Here is a 22,741-nt window from a genome sequence, read left to right on the forward strand (position 1 = left end):
CACGCGTAAATCTTCCGATTTGCTCGCCTATTTCGTACGCTTTCTTTTTGGCCAACGAGTGGACTTTCACGCCTGAACTTGCAGGGCTCGCGTGGCTTCTTTCTTTTTCTGCTTCTTTTCTTTCATTCCTCTCTCCTCCTCCTCCTCCTCCTCCTTCTGCAGAAGCCGAGCGAAGAGGAGGTCGCGTGATCCACTCGCTTCGCCCGCAACTGCTGCCGGTCTCCTCTGCGACCCCGACGCCGCGGCCATTCGAGGTTGTGTTTTTTTACGACCAGCCAAAGATTGTCTTGTTCGCGGCGATTGGCTGCGGCGCATTTGTTTGTTTGTTTATCCCTCCGTTTAACGATTCCAGGCCGTTTGGCGCCGCGAGATTTCTGTCGTCCAGAAGGTGCTACGAGGCCCCTCATGCTCAGGCACTTAAGCGTGTCGTCTTCGCTTTGCTTGGTTCGTTTTCGGGTGAAATATTGGGTGCCCCGTGCGGTCCATTCGGACGCTGTGTAGCCCGACTCAGGGAAGTGAGTGAAAATGGTGGCCCGGGGCGAAGATTGCCGAAAGGTCGCGCCGCGCGCGATACTTATGTCTTCGGAATGAATAGGAATTCCGAATGCATCCCTTGGCCAAAATCTTTTGATCTGGATGCCTAGAAGAAATGAAATGAAGCATTTAGTGGTTTTTGGAAACCAGGGGTGAGAAGCAGCAAAGAAGGTCTGAGGTATTTTGGCCTGTCCCGGAGCGAGGAAGAGATAGTTTCGATCCAATCAATAACTTTAATCTGATCAATAGCCAGAGTATCCAGCCTGCGTCTGAAATGAAGGAAAGTAAATATAGATTTTCTCTTGAGGATGCATTCGTTTAAAATGGGAAATTATCTGCGCGATCATTTTAAATAGGAAGTCATTTTACAGAAACCTGCAGAAGAGGCAGCCACATACCGCCGTTGGGATACGAAGCCACGATCTCTGAACAACACGTGCAGTGATGCCATCCACTGGTTTTGTGCCAATTTGCTCTAGCTATAGATTTACGTCTGTGGCCTGGGGTAGAGCACTGCGCGGGCGTAGTTGAGGAGGCGCGACCCAGCCCGGGTCCACTGATTTCATGTCTCACCCGTGCCGGTCGGCTCGGCCCGAAGGGAAAGTTTTATAGCGGTTCGCAATGCACTGCCTACGAGGCACAGGTGTTGGATGTAGAAGCAGACCACTGGCAAGGCATCTCCGTAACAGACGTCCATTTCAGTCAATTTTTCTCTGAGCTTAACGAAACTTTCTCCATTATAAAATCAAACTGTCAGGATCTTTTTTAACGTTTGCCGGAATTCTGGACTTATTTTCAGCAAAAAAAAAAAATGATGTTCGAACATTAAACAGTTGACTTACAGTTGTGCCGACTCAGGGGCGAGGATCCTGTCTGGCTGCAATGGTACCTCAAGAAAGCTTTGGATTCACCGCATTGCACGTGTCCCATCGATGGCGACGTCGTATTAACAACCTTAAGAATTTTTTTTTCCCAAACGCTTCTTTTCTCTGCATTTTTTGAACTGCCGCCCCTGACAAGACTCCTTCCTTCATATTTCCAAGGTTCATCTTGGAAAAAAATTGCACCACGAAAAGAGAACCTGCCCAGACGGGCGTGCATGAAACTAGACAGACTTGAACCTCGACCTAGGATTCCTTGCAGTATTCGCAGGCGTCAATTTGCCTGTCCTCAACACGCCGCTGTTCTAAAACTCCTTTATCCTTTCCCATTACACTTGACTCCTTTTGACCACGTCGCTGAGTTCTGCTGGTCTCTGGTTTTGTTTCCTTCGTAGCGGCATGTCTGTGCATCGCCTTCTTTTCAGTTCTTGCTGCCCTTTTCCCTCTTTTATTTTCTTTTTATTTTCATGTCCTCCTTTGCTACTGTCGCGGCTCGTGTTCACCCCTCAGAGTTTATTACAGCCACACCTAACAACTTACGCGCACGTGTTGGGGCCGCTCGTAACGACGGCCTCCACCTCCTAAAAAGCTTCCCGGAATCATATCTTAGCTGTCCCAGAGTCGCTGCACTCTCGCATGTTTTGATTAGAATAAACAGTTTTGCTTCCACCGCGGCAACAGCATTCACATGACCCCATGCTCGTCGCATGCCGTCTCGGCGCTCCCCATTGGTCAGTCACAGAGCGAATGCACCGACGCTGCGACTGAATTCCAACTGGACGGAACTCGATCGCAAGTCGTCTGCGACTAGACCGACGGAATTCGCAGCGTCTCAAGCGAAAATCGCATCCATGTGAAACGGGCCTCACACGTACGCAGTGGCGCAGCTCCTTCATCAGCGGTCAGCAGCCTTCGACTGGGGACAGTAGCTAGCTAGTGAGGACGAGGTCAGAAGAACGAAAGCTGTGATTGGAAAGGCGTGGGGGAGGAAAAGCAGTTAGTTTGTAGTTGCCGATTGTTCTGTACGACTGGCTGCCAGAAACCAAAATGCCTTTTTTTTTCTGTTGCGAGGAACTGTTGGCTTGAAGTATATACCGTTGAACGCAACACTTAAAAACTGGTTCACGTAGTATATGTTGAAGTTTCATCCAGGGGAATGAACCGTGGTTCTTTGACTTGATAATCCAATACGGTGGTTTGACTGTTACAACTGTCACAACGGCGCCACATATCGTGGGTTCTTTAACTCATAGGTGCCTTTCGTGTGCATAGTTTACAATTTCGATATTCTTTAGGAGACCGGTTTCCTTGGAAGAAATTGTTATTGCTGTTTATTATTTCTGTATATTGCTTTTCCTTGATGCCCCTCACTCAATGCTCTTCGGGGCCTGTGAGGTATCAATAAATAAATAAATAAATAAATAAATAAATAAATAAATAAATAAATAAATAAATAAATAAATAAATAAATAAATAAATAGTGCTGACTGTAAACCAGTTGCGATGACACAGATGTACGGTTGCTTTCTGTGCTCTACTATTTTTTTGCTGCCGTTCGACGTCAGTGTTATTTAATAAGATTAGCCCACTGGGTGTTTCCAACATCTGCTTCTTCTGCATTTACTCCGCAGAGTAGAAATGTAGGAACTGTAAATTCTACACTAATTCAATTCCTCCACATTTGTAAGAGAGTAAGTGAGTACATGAGTGAGTGAGCGAGCGAGCGATCGAGCGAGCCAGTCGGTCGGTCAGTTAGCTATTTATTTATTTAGTTAGTTGCTTAGTCGGTCGGTCAGTCACTCAGTCAGTCAGTCAGTCAGTCAGTCAGTCAGTCAGTCAGTCAGTCAGTCAGTCAGTCAGTCAGTTAGTTAGTTAGTTCGTTAGTTAATTAGTTAGTTAATTAGTTAGTTAGTTAGTTAGTAAGTAAGTAAGTTAGTTAGTTAGTTAGTTAGTTAGTTAGTTAGTTAGTTAGTTAGTTAGTTAGTTAGTTAGTTAGTTAGTTAGTCTTGTGCAGACTATGGACTGAAGGTGTGTCATTCCACCATAGTGTGCACGGAGCCGTAGTTCGCGTTCGGCGGCATAAGGACGACTACTATTACGGAACTGCAGAGAATAGCATTTCCTCGGAAGCCCTAGTGTTGACGTACGCGCCAGCACCGCTGACACACCGGCGAATATAAATTCCTCTCGCCGCCCAGGTAACGCACGACCACTCCCAGAGGCCCTCAGGTGTACGTGCACCTCTCTCACGGGGCATATGCTCAGACGCTGGCTGGGCCGAAGAGTGAGGACGGGTCGGTGCCTTTCGAACAGAACTCGGGAGGCCTCCGCACTGCATGCAGGGGTTCCATGGGGCGGCATTCAAGAGGACAGGATGCCGCCGCCACCCATTCGGGCCTCCCGCTGGGTCGGCTTCATGCCACGAAAGGCGCCATACTGCCAGCAGCATATACACACCACACACCCGCTTTATTTTTTCGTTTTTTCGTCTGTTTATTTATTTTCGACGCCTTTTACCGAGGAGTTCTGCGCAGACAGCAGAAGAGGATAACGTTCATCACACGCCGCGCCGGCGGTCGCCTCCGTTCCACACACACAGGCTCTCGGCCGGCCGAGGGTATTCATTTCTGCGCCGATCAGCGCTGACGGGGGCATCGGTATGAGCACGAGCAGGTTGCTATTTGTTGCCGGAAAAATTGCCCGGCAATAATAGACAGAAAATGTGCACTTTCTCATATTATTACTTTATAATGTCATTTCATTCTATATTTTAATATAAGTTGGTTCGATGGCAAAAATAAACACAAGAAATGGAAACGCTGGCCACTGCCACCACAAGGAGGAACACCTGTCTGCTCCAGAGAGGAAATACATGGGAAAGGAAGGCTGTAGAGGGAGAGACAACCTTCTATGTTGTCAATGTACGAAGACATCTTTTTGCCTATTAAGTTCTCCATGAAGAGGACCAATTAATACTTTGTTGATTGCTCCGTTAACGCATCATCCGAGTCGGAAATCTTGCTGAAACCGTTGTTTTTTTAATCCGACATTGTTTCTTTCGCATGAACACGTTGTAAGGACGCGTCCTAATGGCTCAATCAGGTGAAGCGCTTGGGCGGAATAGCTGTATACAGCTTAATTGTATTCGACGTTAGTAGGGTGAGCACGATGATCCCGTCACAGAACGGCAGTTAATAAAAAAAGATCATTAATTGACACTGTGAACAAGCACATTAATCAACGCATCCTGTAGTTTGGCTCTTAAACTATAGTCGGATACAACTCAAGAACGAAGCGGCTTTTCACCGTCAAAAGCCCCCTTCCAGCCAACGGCGTTTGCCGATTCTCACGACCCTGCTAGTGTGACATTGCAGGGAGTCTCAGATGAAAAGGGATAGACCCCTGCCTGCATTGTCACGCTAGTTGGCTTATGAGAATCGACCGACGCCATTGGCTGGAAGGGGGTCCTTTGGCGGGGAAAAGCCGCTTTGTTCTTGAGTAGGATCCGACTAAAGCATCCTGTAGTTTAGTCCAGTGTGTTGAAGTGTCCACCACGGCGGTGTTAAATAGAGTACTGCCTCTACATGATGATCCAAATGCTCTATGATATACAACACCTGTTCGTTTCCCTCGTTTAGGCTTCATGGTAACATTGAATCCTCGTGAAACCAGGTGCAACCAGTAAGACGAAGAGCAAGCACGCTTAAAGTTAATCGCAAAAAAGACAGCGTCGCGACAGCAACGCTCGAAGGAAGCACTTTATCGGCGATGTACACGGCATTCGCCAAATGCTCTCAGTGTCTCTATAGTATGACAAGCCACGCAGTTTTCACGCTTTTCAAGATGTCTGCTAAGAGAACGGGCGCCATGACAGCTCGGCCTCCCGCGGGGCTGCCTCCGAGCAACACCGGAAGCGTAAAACGCTGCCAGACAGGCAGCCGCATGCACTCTATGGGCGCCCCTGTGTCGGAGGAGCGGAACGCATTCGTTCGAAATGGCTTCTTCAGGCCGACTTCGCGTCTACTGCCTTTGGACTGGACACGCCTTTTCGTACCGCGCACGCTAAGAGACGAGAACACGTCACGCCGTCTCTTGCGCTGACCTTGATTCTTTCTCCGTACCGTGTTTTCTGCCTGCTCGTGGTATACACTCAAGTTGGAGGAAAGCGGCCGGGTAATGGTCAGTTAGGATTAATCTTCCGCCTTTGCGCAAGGTAAGATAATTTTTGGCATCTCTAGATGTAGGTGAAACCTCGTTATAACGAAATAATGGATATAATGAAGGAACGACGGTTGCCCTCGGAAGATCTATAAACACGGGCTATAACGAAACTACGGCTATAACGAAGTAATCGCGGGGTCCCTTCAACTACGTTATAACGAGGTTCACCTCTACATACGTGTCATGCAGATAAATAATGAAAAAAAGACGCTGATTTTGTATTTTTTGAGCACGCACCTCCTTCGAAGTAGTTTTACGCTGCCCGGATGATTTTGGGCGTCCACTACTAACGTAATGGGCATTGCTCGGCAAACGAAATAATGTATATAACGAAGGAACGACAGTTGCCCTTGCAAGATCCGTCAGCACGGGCTATAACGAAACTACGGCTATAACGAAGTAATCGCGGGGTCCCTTCAACTACGTTATAACGAGGTTCACCCCTACATACATGTCATGCAGATAAATAATGAAATAAGACGCTGAATTTGTATTTTTTTGAGCACGCACCTCCTTCGAAGCAATTGTACGCTGCCCGGCTGATTTTGGGAGTCCACTATTAACGTAATGGACGTTGCTCGGCAAAACTTTTCCACGATATGTCACTACATACATACAGACAGCGTTGAAAAGACATGCCGCGTTGTGCTACGATTCCGCTCATTCGCACCTTTACGACTGTATTTTGTGAGGCCATGAACAGCGTATAATTTCTGTGGCAGAAAGGTGAACGCGCCGTCCTACACAGGTCGTCCTTGTGGGGACCTGAGTTCTATACTCGCGCATTCATCCAAGGAACCCAGCCGTGGCGCACACACACCTTAGGCCTCGTTCAACGCTTCCTTTGTCCGCGCGTGATCAGTGCATGCCTTCCGCCGGACCGAGGTGAGCGGGAGACCCACACCGGAGGGAGTCGGCATCTGACGCCTGTCCGTCTCAGGAAGACAGTACGGAACAAAGCAACATTCGCAAAGCGAGGCAAAACCAAAACAAGCCAGAGCCGCGCGCGCCGCGAGTAGGCGGGATCAAGGTGGCGCCCCGAGCGCCGCCGGCTGGCGAGAATGGGAAGAGAGGGGGAGGGGGAGAGAGAGCCCCGGCTGCGGACGCGGCTGTGCTCCGAGCTCTGTCGGGAGAAGGCGAGGTAGCCCAAAGCCGACGGAAGGCCGGCCATCTTCTAGCTGTCACCTCGCGGTGTACGTGTTATTTTTCGACGGCTGCTCGATAGCAGTTATCCCCTCGTCTCCCTAATGACAGGCCAGCCGTAATTATGGGGGGAGCCTCGTTTCCTCTGTGCACTCTCTCTCTCTCTCCCTTCTCCTCCTGCTGTGGAGCACCGCCTGCTGCCAGTGCTGCAGACTGCGTGGTACGTGAAGCTCGTTCGGGCTTCTTCGATTGAGGGGCGCCGTCTTCCCTCCCCCCGCCCCGGAGATCCCTTCTGGGTAATTCTATTGAGCCTTATTTATATCGCCGCGTCTCTTCCCAGAGGTCTGCAGCAGCGGATTTAATTTCATCTTTTCACCTGGTGCGCGTCTCTCTGCATGCTTTGACTTCCTGCAGCAGCGGCGTCATTGGCAGCGCTTTATTTTCGACCAGACACGTGTCGGCGCATGCGCACAGACACGCACACATAATGAACAGAGACTTGCACGCACGAATGGAGGGAGGCGTACACTGTACGCCGGAGTCCTGCTTCCTGCCCCTTGTCTCGGCGGTATATCGCACATCGCTGGCGTTTTCTCCGGAGATTACCGCGTAGTTCTTTGTGCGTGTGCGTGCGTGTTTAGATGCGTGGGATGGCCTGATCCTGTTCTGCGCGTGTCGTGGTCTGTTGGTCGAGTCGTGTAGTCCAGTTTTGCTGTCTTTTTTTCCACCGATGCGCAGTCACGGAAGAACGGACGCGGTACTGCGCGTTCTCGTGCGATGCGATTCCCTCCCTGCGGTAGTCGGCCAAGCCCCACTGCCCGAGTGGAGGAGAATACCACTTCGTTCCACTTCGCGAGATGCCTCCGAGTATGCGCGATTCTTTTGGCTTTGTTTACGGACGTATCAGATATTTTTGGTTACAGACTTACAGCGGATTATTCGTCATCCGTCGGCCGCACTGAGACTAGTTCAGCCTCGTTTATGATGGTTTTGTGTTTGCCTGTTTTTTTTTTCTTTTGGTACAGATAACAAAACTCAGGCGGAATCTACCCAGAAGCGGCCGGGAGAGCCCAGGCTGCATACGCGGTAGCCACGCGGAATTCGAACGACGTGGCTCAGTTTTGTTTTCTGCGCTATGAATCATCTGTTAAAGAGGTGGAATGAAAATACGTTCAAACGAAAGTTTGTAATGCCACCTTTTCGTGCACCCACGACATTGAAATATAGTTATCAGCGGCGAGGTGGGGAAATCTTCAGTATTGAAGGTAACAGTCATTTTGCACAAAACAGAGAATTCTGCTTTTATTGGAGGGGGGGGGGGGGGGGTGAGCATGGTTTCGGGGGGACCCGCCGGCTCCCCTCGGGCCGCTCCTTGGACATGTGCCTGGGCGAAATGATAGAGGGCCGTATACTGTGCGATGTCAGTGCACGGACCCCAGGTAGTCAAAAATAACTGGAGCCTTCCACTACGGCATCCCTCATAGCCTGGGTCACATTGGGACGTTAAACCCCATAAACCATCATCATCGTCAGCCTGACTACGCCCACTGCAGGGCAAAAGCCTCTCCCATGTCTTTACGATTAACACTGTCCTTTTCCAGGTGCGGCCAACGCATCCCCGAAAACTTCTTAATCTCATCCGCCCACCTAACTTTCTGCCGTTCATTGCTACACTTGCCTTCTCTTGGAATCCACTCCGTTTCGCTTAAGGACCAGCGGTCGTCTTGCATTCGCATTACATGTCCTGCCCCAAGCCAAATTTCTTCCTCTTGATTTCGACTAGGATGTCAGTAACCCGAGTTTGTCTCCTCATCCGCTCTGCTCGCTTTCGGTCTCTTAACGTTACACCGATCATATTTCTTTCCATAGCCCCCTGTCTTGTCCTTAACTCAAGCTGAAACCTTTTCGTTAGCCTCTACGTTTCTGCCCCGTAGGTGAGTACCGGTAAGATACAGCTGCTGTATACTTTTGTTGTGAGGGGTATTGGTAAACTGCCATTCATAGTCTGAGTGAACCTGTCATATGAGCTGCGCCCCATTCTTTTGATGGGAATAATGCGCTACACAAGAAAAAACGACAACTTAAACGACGGACACAGGACAAGCGCACACATACAACTAAGGTTTATCCTGGTATACGAAGTAGGGCACATAAATATATTTCATTCACATGCTCAAGACAATCAATTCAGTTGTCATTTTTCTTTGTGTAGCGCGTTATTCCCATCAAATGTACAACCAACTAGCCCACATTGCTGTCTTGCTTACCCCATTCTTAATCACCTAGTTATTTCCCTCTCATGATCCGGATCAGCTGTCACTACCTGCCCCAAGTAGACGTATTCCCTTACCGCTTCCAGTACCTCTCTACCAATTGCGAACTGCTGTTCCCTTGCGAGACTGTTGAGTACTATTTTGGTTTCTGCGTGTTAATTAAAAGACCTAGGGTTCTGCTCTGCCTGTCTAACCCATTGATCATCTTTTGCAGCTCATCTCCTGAGTGACTTAGGAAGGCAATGTCATCAGCGAATCGCAGATTACTTAGGTATTCTCCATTAACTATTATGCCCAGCTGTTCCCAATCCAGGCCGCGGAACAGCTCCTGTAAATAGGCGATGAAGAGCATTTGCGAGATTGTGTCTCCCGAAACTAATCACTTACCATAAACCAATCACTTATTAAAATGCCACAGCCTCGGAGGCAGTACTTACAGTTAAAAGCAATGCATGGGTGAGAGCGTCGGAGCCGTTTTACTTACCGGTGCACGCCACTTTAGAGACTGAGCCAGTAACCGTATAACAACGGCGGCTAAGTGGCTTTCGTAACCCTTTATCCAGTACCCGAGCTTGGTTGCGTGCGCGTCCAGGCCGCGTCTCGTGCTACTTATTTGCATATCAGTGGGGCGGGGACAGGGTGCACGCGCCGCGAGCGCCGAGCGACGCTAAATACATTTCATGCGCACAGACCGTGTCGCCCCTTTCCCCATGGCACCCACCCGACGTCACCACCTCTCTCTCTCTCGCAACGCTGCCTTCTCTGGCCCGAGAGTCTGTCGAGACAAAGGAACTCCTGCCGCCGGAGCCGTATTCATGCGTGGCTGAACACTGCAGGCAGTGGCTTGGGTTCCTGCGCAGTGGATACAGTGCTCAAGACGACAGGACTTGGCCGACGGCAGTGCGCAGGGCGTTGTGCCTCAGTTGAACAGGTATTCGCGAACCGTTGACTGCACCAAGAGAAAGCAAAAGTAGAGAGATAGGCAGAAGCGACAAGAAAGAAAAGCCTCGCGCAAATCCCTGAGTAAAGCTCTTTCACGGGGATCCGAGCAAGGTGTACGGCAATGGCAGCGGCGCTGCAGCTCCCCGGCACAAAGAACCGCAGGCGCGGGGCAACGCGCCGCAGCCAACGCCCAAGGTGCTTCGCGTCTTGCCGCTCCTCAAGTTTGTTTGTTCCTTCCTTCCTTCTTCGCGCCCCTTTAGACAAAGAGAAGAACCTCCGGCGGCCGGTGAGCCGAGAAAGAAAAAAAAAAGGAAGCAAGCTGCGTCCTTTTCACGACGCTGGTGTGCCCTCCAGTGATCATCAATTTCGGCGCGCGACTCCTGTCCCGCACGGCGCCTTCCTCTCCCGAGGGGAGAGTCGGCGAAGACGAGGATGACCCGACCGCCGCTGCCGGCGCACAGGACCCGTCCCTTCTACACGTTCTTCTTCAGGCAAGGTCGGCATCGTATCCAAGGGCTTGCTCCTTTGTCCCCACGCGGTCAACAACTTCTGGCGCTGTTTCTTTTACTGGGAACTGCACTGGGAGGGTCGCTCGTTTCACTCTTCACCGCGTATTCTTTCCTCGAAGACGGGAGGAATTGGTTGCGAGTCGTGGCCCTGGGCTACAATGTACACGCGGCGACAAGAAATGCTTCCAGCAGGCGCCCAGCCAAAGACAGCCATGGAGTTCTCGCAAACAATAATGCGACGGGTCATTGCCTTCTCGGTTGTGATGGGCACATGGGTTCCCTTTCTTTTTTTTTTTTTACGAGCCAGTAACAGATTCGGCGACAACTTCCGCTGGTTTTCAAAGCAAGGTGTTGCCAGCCGCAGGGCTGCAGGGGGGGAAGGGACCAACTAGACAAAAACTTTACACGACCACTTCAGAGACGGGAGGGATGTTCGTAGTCGTCTAGAAGAAATGAAAAGGCCCGCCGCCACCGTCTTTCATTGAAGCCGCTCTTTGTTAAGCACGCCTGTTTTTTCCGGGTGTTCGAGCATCGTTCGTTTGAAGGTATTGAGATAAACTGCTTCTGAGTACACACGCATGGTTTTGGTCGTTAAGGCAAATATGTTTCCCCGTCGTCTCGCCTGTTGCCCCGTGGAAGGCGAACAGTACGTCTCGGCAGCCTTTTTTCTAAGCCGCGGCCTTCTGTTCCCTGCGCTGACCACGGCTGCTGTAGGCTGGAAGAGGGCACGGTACGGTCTTACTTTACGGTTGTCTTTAGATAAGGACAGCTACTGTACGCATTTGTAGGGGTGCACTGCCTACGAGGCTGCACGCCTGGTTTTAAGTCCCTTGACCCCTAAAACCTCTTAGGGACACGTTGATTTGAACACACACTTAAATATGCAGCTAGAACGTGCGGGTGACAGCCAACGTGGTGGCTTAGTGGTTATGACGTTCGGTTGCTGACCCGGAAGACGCGGTTTCGATCCCGGCCGCGGCGCTCGAATTTCGAGGGAGGCAAAATTCTAGAGGCCCGTGTGCTGTGCGATGCCAGTGCACGTTAAAGAACCCCAGGTGGTCGAAATTTCTGGAGCCCTCCACTACGGCGTCCCTCATAGCCTGAGTCGCTTTGGGACGTTAAGCCCCGATAGAACCTGCTGGTAAACGAACGAAGAGGCGTAGTAAATAGAAGGCTAACGAAACACATGTCTCCAGAACGCGCGACCAAGCATCCCGGCGTACTGGTGTGGAACGTTCCAGGGATCGCTTCCTTTCATTAGCACACGTTGGAGAATCCAAGTGCAGCTCCGAAAGGTCGCTCCCGTACTCCCAGCCGTTAACAAAGCTCTCCGCTTCGGACGCAAGTCGCACGTCCGGGAGACTTGTCCCCGATAGTAGACCGACACCTTCGACCCGCAAGCTGACCGCAGTGATTTTGGGGCACGCGGGAAGCGACCCCCTCGCGCAGAAAGAGGGGCAGGCGAGACGTGGCCGCGTCCGACGCAGCGGGTACCGGGGTAGCCCTCGGCTCACGATTTCATCATCGCGCGCTGTACAGAGACGCGCTGCATGCAGCAGGCGCCTCTGCTGCAGCGCGTGTGACGCAGGAATTCGGCGAACCTGTTCGGGGCCGGCCCGAGGCGCCTGGCGCATGACGGCCTGTCACTCGGGCCATCCAACCCGGCGCGGCTCGCCAAATGAAGAAGTGGTCGCCGCGCGGCTCGCGCTCCTCCGGGAGAACAGCGCCGCAGAGAGCTAGCTCGCTCGGCTCGGCGGAGGCCCGTCCGTCTCCGGCCCCGCAGCCGCCTCTGGACCTTTTGGCGAGCTGCCCTTCCATCTTCGCTTCTCGCCCTTCAGCCGAGGCCGTTATGCACACTTCTTTTGCTTTCTACGTCCTCCCTGTCCTTTATTCTGTTCTCTCGCACCGCTCTCTCTCTCTTTCTCTGGTTGCGTGCGAGCGAAAGAAGACGGCCAGTGTCCTGCGTTTGCTGACTTATAACCAGGCTCGCTGCTTGGCCTCATCGATGCCCGGTGTATACAGATGTGGCGACGAGTTGTGGCCGCTCTAGGTAGATAAGGTCCGCGATGTGCTCGGTGAAGAAAGGCCCGCATATGCTCCACAGTTTGGTTTCTCTGGACTATGCTCCCTCTTTGGAACATCGACATGACACCAAAATCCCCTTTTTATTTAAGGTACAAAACTTGCGATCAGCTCTCTGTGGAGCATTAAAAATGCTCCAACGACTGAGCCTTTCGTGCAGAGAATCATGGGTGATCGAAACCAATCCGTAGCCCTCCACTAAAGCGACCTTCATTTCCAATGTGCGACTTACGAACGTTAAACCCTTCGCACCATGCCATACAATCCTGTTTTACGGACACTTCAAATGCAGGCGGACTGCTGTTTTAGTTTTTATTAACAACCTTCCCGGCAAGGAGGACGGCGCAGATAGTGCCTCTTCACGCAATGGCGCATGACCTGCGTTAGCTAAGGACATCCTAAGTGTCCCACCCTGCTAGTCACAAGAACTAGCTCTTACACTTGCATTCTGCACAAGCACTACAGATAGTAGATGAGTCCGATAGAAGAGGACTCCCCGCTTCACCTAAGTACCGCGGGTGCACTGACAGTACAGATAGTAAGTTGAGGTTATAGAAGAACCTCGGCCGCACTACTGCTGTATAGCGGGTAGCATAAGCACTACAATCAAGATCGCGCCAACAACAAGCGCGCTAGAGGCCCGTGCGCCTTGTGTTCGAGAAGACGCGGTACCCGATCGCCGGCGGACCCGCCGTAGATTGCCCATGAACCTGGCGCACAAAAACCGGTATTTTTGTAACGTCTTTGTACAAGCGAGGATACCGGCGCGGTGCACCCCTGTGCACTCCCTCCGTTCCCTCCCCCTTCTTTCCGGCACATTGATCGTCCCGTCAGCCGAGCTGAGATTGTTCGCCAATCGAAGCTGCCGCGTATCAGGCTCCTCGGTTCCTACGCGGGGTCGCGAACGAGAGGCCGCCCTATCCTGCTATCGCTGCTCGCATTTGGGATGTCTCGAGAGGTTATCTACACGAGAGGCTAACCTGCATCATCTCATCTCTTTTGATACTAAGTCTTTACTTTTGTGTGCTCTCCCTCTATATACTCAGTAGGTAAAGAAGAAGTTAGACCTGGATTTGAGATGTCTCGCAGTTATCTAAACAAGAGCCTAGATAGATAGATAGATAAAGAGGAGGAGGGAAAGGCAGGGATGTTAACCAGAAAGGGGTTCCGGTTGGCTACCCTGCACTGGGGAAGAGGGATTAGGGGACTAGAAGGAGGAAGAGAGAAGGGAAAAAAGGCATAACACACACACGCACAACGCTGTCACAATTTGTCACTCAATCCAGTCGCTCTCAAGTAGGCAAAGAGTGCCTTGTATGCCTTGAGGGCAGTCGACTGCTGTGGCCACGGACCGAGGATCTTTTGCTCTCTTAATGGGCGAGGATCGAGGCCGTCCAAGGCATAACACTGTGTATGTCTTGCACTCGCAAATGCAGGGCACTCACAGAGAAGATGAGCTATGGTCTACTCACAACCATAGCTCTCACAGGCAGGGCTGTCGGCCATCCCCATCCGGAAAGCATAGTAATTGGCAAATGAAACACCGATCCATAAACGGCATAACAGTGTTGCGTCGCGACGTGCTAAGTTACGTGGAAGACGAAGGCGCAGTCCAGGGTCCAGTGCCTTGAGGCGGAGGTATAAGCTGTATAAGTCATAACATTTGGTTTAATGTTAGGATTTCACGCCTCCAATTCTCAGCAATTCAGAAATCAAAAGTAAGACGGTGTTATTAAATATATATTGACAATTGTAATTGACAATCAGAGGCTGGACTTCTTTCTCCTGACAACCGTCCTATAGAATTCTGGGTCTTTTTCACCAGCCCTCTGTGCGGCAGACGGACACGCAGGTCAAATACCGAGCCTTTTCGCAGCGTAAGGCACTTGTGAATATTTCTTGCTAGCCCAAATGAAGCAGGGCAAGGAAATCGGAAACCGCGAAAAATGTAAAACCCTAAAGTTGTGCCTATGCTTTCCCTAGCTCGCACACTTTGTTTCTCTTATGCATACAACGTAAGGAGAACACCAGCAATAGTTGTGCATCTACTGGACCTGCGCACACATACACCTACACCGGCAGAAGGAATGCTCACGGGAAAGCGTACTTCGCGTACGTTTTCTACCAACGCCTCCGCAGCATATTAAGGGCTCATTCACACTTGAGAGTCGCAGAGGTCGCGCGACCAGCAGTCGCCTGCGACTACACCGCAGTTCGACAACGCCGATGTTCACACTTGCAAAGGCGACCTGCGGGTCGCCTTCTCGTTCCATTCTCGTTTGAAATGAGAACTCTTGTGAGTGACGCCGTTCGCGCGCTTTCGAGAGTTTCGTCTGTTTTGGCCGCGTCTCCTGCGCTCGCGCTTGGCCCTCGAAAGTGCTCTGTCCCTTGATATTAGCAATGTACTGCGATGACCTGAGCGAAGAGGAAGATATAGCGGCAATGTGCACCACGGCCGTACAAGCGGCCTGCCAGCCAGCTCTGGATACCGGCCGCTAGCATCAGAAAAATGCGCTAGTATGTTGTTTGTTCGCGTTCATACCATGCTCTGGGAAGTCGAAATTCAGAAATTAATCAGTTTCGAGGGTCGTTGGCCAATACCGAGCTGCTGGATACAAGCAAATTTCTTCTCATAGCCGCTTTGCTGCTGTTGCCCAAAGCGGCTCGATCGCCTGCCGCCTGTTTCTCCGCTGCTGAAGGCGTCGCGGAAATCGATCATATTTTTATATTATCATGAGACGGGGTTCACAATAAAGCCGTAACGAAAGTAGCATCTTGGTTACAGCGCTGGTCAGTTCCGAAACGCCCTCAGATGCGGCATCGATGTGAAACCGGCTAGGCTTAGTGACGACTACGGCAGCTCGGCGCACCCGCGAGCGGCGTCGTTGCCGATAACTCATCTCGCTCGCTGATTAGTTCAGCGGTTTGCGACTCGCAGTCGCGAGGCTGCAAAATCGAGCAGCGAGCGACTGGACCGCGACTGTCGCTTTTAGAGCAACACGACCGTTTGCGACGGTCGCTTTTGGACCAAAACGGTCGCGTGACCTCTGCGACTCACAAGTGTGAATGGAGAAAACGGTGCATTCCTCGCCTCTGCGCTGTTCTCGAGTGCACGTCTCCCCGAGCCGAAGAAGCTGAAGTGAAAACTGGGCAGCTGAGGGTCAGCCGTTCGCCGCACCAAGCTTGCCGCTCTGTGGTCTTGCTTCCTCTCTGGTCTTTGTCCAGACGTATTTGTTTAGCCGTGACATCTGGTGGTGGAGGTGTCGAGTAACGATTCCAGTATACCACTGACCTGCTGCTCTGTGGCCTTGCTTTCTGTCTAGTCTTTGTCCAGAAGCATTTGTTTACCCGTGACAGTGTGTTTCGGACAACTGCTTCCTACATGTGGGTACGAAATGTGGACTCTACATGTGGACACCACATGGATACCATATGTGAAAACTGCAAGGAGAAGTAATGGCCAGTAATGGCAAGTAACGGCCAACGGACATATGGAAAAGTTATCATCTCCCTTTGTTCTCTACCCTTTCCACGTGTAGGGTAGCATACCGGGCGCTGCCCAGTTAAACTCCCTGCCTTTCCGTTTGTATTTCTCTCTCTCTCTCTCTCTACAAGGGTGCACCCGTGTAGAGAAATTGCTTAATGACCAGGGGGAAAAGCTTCCTTTCGCAAGACTGGTTCGCGATTGAGAAGCTCATAGACGTCAGCCGGTGAGTGAGCAGCTTTAAGGATCCTTCAACATGTTATTTCAATGTAATTTTTTTTCAACAGAGTAGTCGTGTTCAAGTTCCAAGACCCATGCATTTATCCGTCCGGAACGCCCATACGCTCCCCAATCAAGCAATTCTTCAGGTGGCATCACTTGTCCCTCTCCACATGAGCCAAACTGTTTTCCCGCTTCGTCTGTTGGACCATGGGCGCTGGAACAAAAGTAGCCGTCTGTGTGTAACATGGTTCAATTGGAGCTGGGGACTCCCTCATTGATATTCAACCGAAGATTACAATCCCAAGTTCGACCACCGATTGCAGAAGCCCGTACAACGCTTTTCCTGCTGAAGATTAAGCGTGACTTTCAAAGTTTGAGGCAGGTCTTCACTGGCTTCTGAGAGGAGACGTGACGATATTCACGCTGAACAAGGCTGCGCAACATCAAGTAACACGCTTAATCGCCTCCCGAATAGCTCGCTCATTCCGAGGTCGCTATCACCTGCGCGTCCGTGCAGGGTCCACGCGCCGTGACGTGGTCTGCGCCCGCGCCCCTCCGTGTCCACCGAAGTGGTTGTGGCCCTCGTCCGCAGCCGGGGCTGTTCACACGTACCGCCGCTGGCGAAGTGAATGCGCCAACTTTCGGAGGCCCTCGCTGATCGCGCGCTGGGGCGAATCCGTCATCATTACCGTGGCCGAACACAAAGCCGGACACGGGAAGAAGCCGGGCACTCGCGCTGACGCTCGCCTGTCTCGCCGCCGCGGCTCGCATCGTCGTGAGATGATGCGCCCGGCATGCCGCCTCTATCAGCGCATCGGTCCGGCCTGCTCGTCGCGGGAGCTGCTTTCTTCCTTCGCTCCTCGCCTTGCGCGCCCAACGCGGCAGGTCGCGCTGGCTGGGTATTTTTATTGTTCGCTCCTTACGATCTGCCAGCTGAACGCAGCTTCGCGACGCAAAAAGCGGATGAGACTCCGTGGCTGGCCCTGAAAATCTACCCCATTGGGATGCGAGAGGACGATACGACAAATGTCGCCGTTGTTTGGTTGAAAGCGAGCCACAAACTCTTGCTTTGTACTCTCAAGAAAGGTGTATCTTATACGCCATTTTGGCTTGAGTTACTATACGCATACGTTTTGCTGCCGATACTGCCGGCAGTGATTTTCTCGCTTACGTCAGTTATTTTCGTAATAAAGACGACAGTCAGGGCACGTTTGATCTCATTTAAATAATTAATCAATCCATTCATGAACACGGGCTGGCTGTAGTGCTGTCTTCGTCTGCGACACTGGTACCGCTGGAGAATTGGCGTCATCGGCTGCAGTGCACAGACGGGGGTCGCATTCAATGTATGATAACGATCAAAATGAACACGTTTACAACCAACTGCTCCAAATATTGCCTCTCGTGTTGCGGGGAAGGGAGCGGCAAGATACTAACAGAAGGAAGGTGAGACGTTGCAGGCAAACGGGATCTCCTGCCGCGCCGTGCTTAACTTTGGCCCGGAGGTTGAACCCAGAAACGGAATGGGAGACGGACTAGACAGAGTGACGGAGGCGACTGAGAGAGAAGGCATGGCACGCAGGCGCCTTGTCACAACGTGTCCCACCGAGCGCAGAGAAAGCCCGGCCACTCGTTCTGTCAGGCTTTCAGGGCTGTGCTCGGGCACAGTGCGCGGCCCGTGGAACCAGCGGGTGCTCAGTACGCGAATGCGCGCAGAGTCACACGACGGCTCCATACAGAGTGACCCAGCGTGAGGGCGCCTCTCGCTCGGAGCAAAGCTAGCAGCCCCGAATGCTTCACACACACGTACTGCCTTCGTGGCTGCTGACTCTCGCAAGGTATACCTGGCAGCGAAGCAACAAGCAAGATGCACCACGCAGCCGCAACAGCAGCCGGTCTCACTACCAGAGTCGACGGGGAAGAAAGCACGGCAGGAGGATCCTCGCCGATGCCCGGTCGTGCCCGCGCCAGCGGATTGCGGCGTTCAATTACGGCAGCGCAGCGGGCCTGCTTGCGCATGAACTGCTGCAGATCGGGATGCAAGGAGGAGAGGGGGCCCAGCGAAGAAGCACGCCGCGGCTGCTGGCGAGCACACATGCCCGAGCTTCAATGCACGGCGCCTTGCACACAGCGGCCATCCATCGTGCGGCTGACGGCGGGCCGAGCCCGGCGCACTCTGCATGGCAGCGGCCCCCGCGGTTGCCCCTCCCCTTCTTTTCGTAGCTAGCCCGCCAGAGCCGATCCTGCGTGTGTGCGCGCGCGCGCTTCTTCTCGAAAACCCCGTGAAAACTTAATTACACCGCCGCCCGGACCGGCCACTCACCGCGATGGGCACCGCCATCTCTCTCGCCGGAGCTGGCGTTTTTCAGACCCCGTAGGGAGGAGCGGCCGCGGATCGTGGTCGTCTTTTTTCTTGGGCCACCTGTAAGGCAGCTGCTCTCAACACGTTGCTTCTACAGCCGGCTACGAGAAATGATTCCGGCGCCTATATAACTAAACCGCCCAGCGCATGCGTTAACAAATAGGATGCTGGAAGTAGGGGCTGCGGCGCGAAAACTCCAGCCGAAATAAATTCGTCGCCGCCGACCCACACAGGTTCTCTGGAAGATGGAATTTCTCGAGTTGCAATTTTTCACACTCGCACGGCTTCGGCGACAGGAAACGGTGTCGTCGAGCTTTTCAGAAGACTCGAAAGCGATGGCAGAACACCGGGAAACGGCTGTTGGCATTTCGGGCACCTGGCCAAGGTGTTGGCGGTTTTCGAATTTCAGGCAGTTAGCACTTTCGGCATCTTAATGTGCAGGCCGGTGTGTGGAACTTGCTCGATGCGCACCTTGTCAGTGTGATTGAGAGCTTTCTTTTTCTGGAGCGGCGTTGGATGCAGGTTTCCAAGAAAGAAGCCCTGTAACGCAACTGCCCTTCTCGGTCACGTTCTAAAAACGCAGCAACTGGTTAAGGGACAAAGATACTCAGCGCCCGTCATGCAACACAGCCGTTTCAGCCATCTGTAGTTGATATCTCCTCATGGACCTTCTTTTTTTTTTCTCGTCTCAGAATGGCCCTGGGGAATACACGTTCTACTCCCTCGCCATACCCGATAAGTTCGCTTTCCCGCTGTAAAGATCAAATTACTCCCGTTTACCACGACAAGCTACGCGTCTGCTCTTACACGAAGTCACGGTGCCTTTATTCATTACTGCTAGTATCAACAGACAAGAAATGTGTAAAACTTGCAGCTTGCTCTTCGCTACGATGACAACGTCCAGCGACTCAATCGCCGTGTCCGCGCGTACAAGACTCGCCGTGAATGTGCCGCCCGCGGTGAGCGTTTTCCAGGCACCCTTGCCGGTGGGAGAACGCGCGGTTCTCCCAACTGCGTTCCGCGTCATAGCGCCATGACTAGACCACAAACGCCGGCCCGCGCTCTCTGCTTACCTCCGCCAGGTAAAAAGTGGTACTACGGAGGACCCTCCAACATGGCCGTCCGAGATAGAGTCATACAGAAAAAGAGAGGAAGGGAGCGGACGTCCTCCTCGCAGTTCGCGAAAAACATGAGGAGGACGCCCTCCGCTAGCATCGCAGCCCCTTGCAATGCCGAAGCGAGAGGCGGCGGTGGTGGTAGGCAGGGGGCACCACTCCTCCGAGCCACGCACGACGGCAGGAAAAGCATCGGCGAGGAGGTTGCTCGCCCGGGAGAGAGCCAAGAGGAGGATGAGGAGGCGCTCCAGCTAGGGGAGAGCGAGAAAGAGCGAGCCGCATACTCTCGTTCCCGTGGCGTGTCATCGCGGCGAAACGCCTTGGCGTCTTCATTTGCTCCTGCTGTCGCTGAGTGCACGTGCGCGCAGTTCTCTCCGAGTGCGCGGATTGTTGCTCCAAAACGCTTGCGCGGGTTTCGCCCGCCGCCGTGTCGTTAACGGCCCGTGTTGTTAGCTTCAGGATACTTGCCACGGTCGACGAGGATTACGGCTCGATGGACGACGACAGGCCGGGCTTGCTGGCGCGGGACGGCCTCTGCTGCTGTCCGCCGGGCCCGCTGTTATGAAAGCGGCCCGCTGGCTGGCTCTTCTGCCGTCTCCCGTCCGGCGCATCTCTACTCCGTGCGCGCGCGCCGGTTTGCAGTGTTCGTCGGCGTGTGGCTGTGCTTTGGCTCCTGCGGGCCCCCCTTGAAAACCACCGTGCCGTGCGCGTTGAGGATGCCTCACCAGCTGGTGACCCATGTCTGACGTGCCGCGTCTGGCGGCCGCGGGCCTGCCGCTGCAGTTCCCCAGTGCCTTCGCGGCTGTGCACGCCGCTATCCCCGTGGACCAGCGCACGCACGAAGGACGCTATGTCTGGGAGCCGCGGCTCCACGCCTTCCCCCATGCCCCGGCAGCTGGGTGAGTCTGCGCTTTTTAGCTCCCTCGTCTCCGACATCGTCCCTGTGACGACGTCCCTGCGTCTGTGCTGTCATGCATCTACGTTGCGGCTGTTGTGTTCGCACGCGAACGTTGTGAACACGTGGAACTAACTCATTATGAATCGCGATACGCTTCAGCATCTGACAACATGGCACCTGCTCTTTATAGTCTGTGCTGGAAGGAGCCGATGTGCTTCGCGCATTGGCTATGAAGCACCTTTGATCGTGGGCGTAAAGATGAACGGAAAACGATCCTTCATAATTCATACGGTGTTATGGAAAACCCGCAAAACTCTCCTTATGCAGGCATTCTGCTTCAAGGAATAGTTGACAAGTCCTTTAGCGCGCCATTCTTCCGTGCAAGTAGAGCTTGTATGTGGACCTGGAAAGCCAGAACGCTACTGACATCGCGCACAGGTTTAGAATTACGACACTACTCGCCGCCATTTTACTAGGCACGCATAGTTTTCGTTACAACAGCAACTTGCTGTCTTGCGGGTATGTTATGTTGCTAGTTATGCCTGTTTTGTACGCCGACATTGCGGAGCAGATCATCACGTTAATGTGGAAGCTATGCTTACGTGTGCGTTAATCCACACGATACCGCACCCATTTATCTGCAGCTAAAACACGTGCAGCACGTTGACGTTAAAACCTGCGAACATGCACGTGTTCGTCCCATAAGCTTGTCGCCTTTGCCTAGCCGTAGCTTCGTCGTAATTATCCACCGCATAAAATGGTAGTCCTGCTTGCAGTGTGCCGCTTCAAAATGGCTTTCGCATGTTAACCAGGACTGGAGGCTTGCGAGAAAATCTTGACCACACTCAAAGGCAGCCCTTTTAGAGCTTCTCAACTCAGTTCGCAACATGACTACTGCCGCGCAGATCCCGTGCTACGAATAAGCGGTTCTCATAAAATTTGCTTTTGTGCAGCCTTCATGAGCCCTCCCCCGACGACGCCTGATGGCTTTCACTAAATATTCAGCATTTGGCTGGCAGCTCCGCAGGTGCTGTGTCCCATCGGTAAAGTTCGCCATAGAGCGTCGCTTGTAAAATGACAGCGGGCCTCGCTTTATTCCTATATCTCTGTTTTGTCAAGGCCTGTCGTCTGGAAACTTCATGCAAGCTATCGTCATGGCACGAAGTCGAGGCGCATTATTTGGCTCTTTTTCCGCCAGCTTATGAATGCCGGGTATAGCGGCCATGAGGCCTTCACTGTCATCCAACTGCAGGCCATGAAGAAAACGAGGTGAACCGCGCACAGTAGGCCTCCTTTGTTATATCGAGCACATCGTTATATGCCTGTTCGACGTAGTGATGGTCTAGCGCCCATGAAACGTTTTGTTAACGAAAGCGGGAATGGTCCTGCCTGCAGCTGAAACGCATGCACGTGACGGACACGATCCGTCTGTTCGGACTTTCCTGTTTCCACCGTCACGGCGTCCAGTCACTTCTGGGAACAAATTTCGCCGGGATTATTGTCCTCAGCTGCTTGCTTGAGCCGGATCTGTACCCGTAGGAGCTCCTTCTCTGTTGCTTCGGTCCATCTGCCGTCCACTTCAACGTGTCCGAATAGGCGAAATACCGGTTTGCGATGCTTAGCGGAGGCGTGGAGCTCGAGAAGGCATTCGCAGACGGCATATACTACTTGCACACGGGCCGCTTATGGGTTTTACTGTTCTATTTTTTTTGTGCGCCGCCAGTCTGTCACGAAACGTTCACGGGCTAGACTGACAACTCCTTTTACCCAGAATATGGCGTGGACGATGTATGCGCAGCGCAGCATCTCCGAATAAAGGCGGGTAGATTTGGGAAAACAATGGGTACAGTTAGTAATCCTAAGATCTGACAAAGCCGTATAGACTCAAATCACACAGAATTGAGCAACAAATTTAAGGCAGGCGCAGTCTTCGCCTCACTTCATTGAGTGCGATGCTAGAAATATGAGGCTTAGATTTGTTGGCTAGGCCTCGTGTCTGAGTAATACGTGCAAAAATTCTTAGACAATGCCGAGACGCTTCCAAAAACTACGAGCTGCCTCGTGATGACTCTAAC

At 52.4% G+C, this 22,741-nt stretch overlaps 1 protein-coding gene across 1 annotated transcript in view; it reads left to right on the forward strand.

The window, feature by feature from the left end:
• Positions 1–20,093: 20,093 nt before the first annotated feature.
• The window catches only part of ci (transcriptional activator cubitus interruptus), an 82,556-nt gene continuing 79,908 nt past the window's right edge, over positions 20,094–22,741 (forward strand). Inside the window, exon 1 of the mRNA XM_077627595.1 lies at positions 20,094–20,667. Within this exon, the coding sequence (XP_077483721.1) occupies positions 20,507–20,667 (161 nt within the window). The 5' untranslated portion in view covers positions 20,094–20,506. The remainder of the gene's footprint in view (positions 20,668–22,741) is intronic.

This window comes from Amblyomma americanum, chromosome 6, assembly GCF_052857255.1.
Source record: "Amblyomma americanum isolate KBUSLIRL-KWMA chromosome 6, ASM5285725v1, whole genome shotgun sequence".
NCBI lineage: Eukaryota > Metazoa > Arthropoda > Arachnida > Ixodida > Ixodidae > Amblyomma > Amblyomma americanum.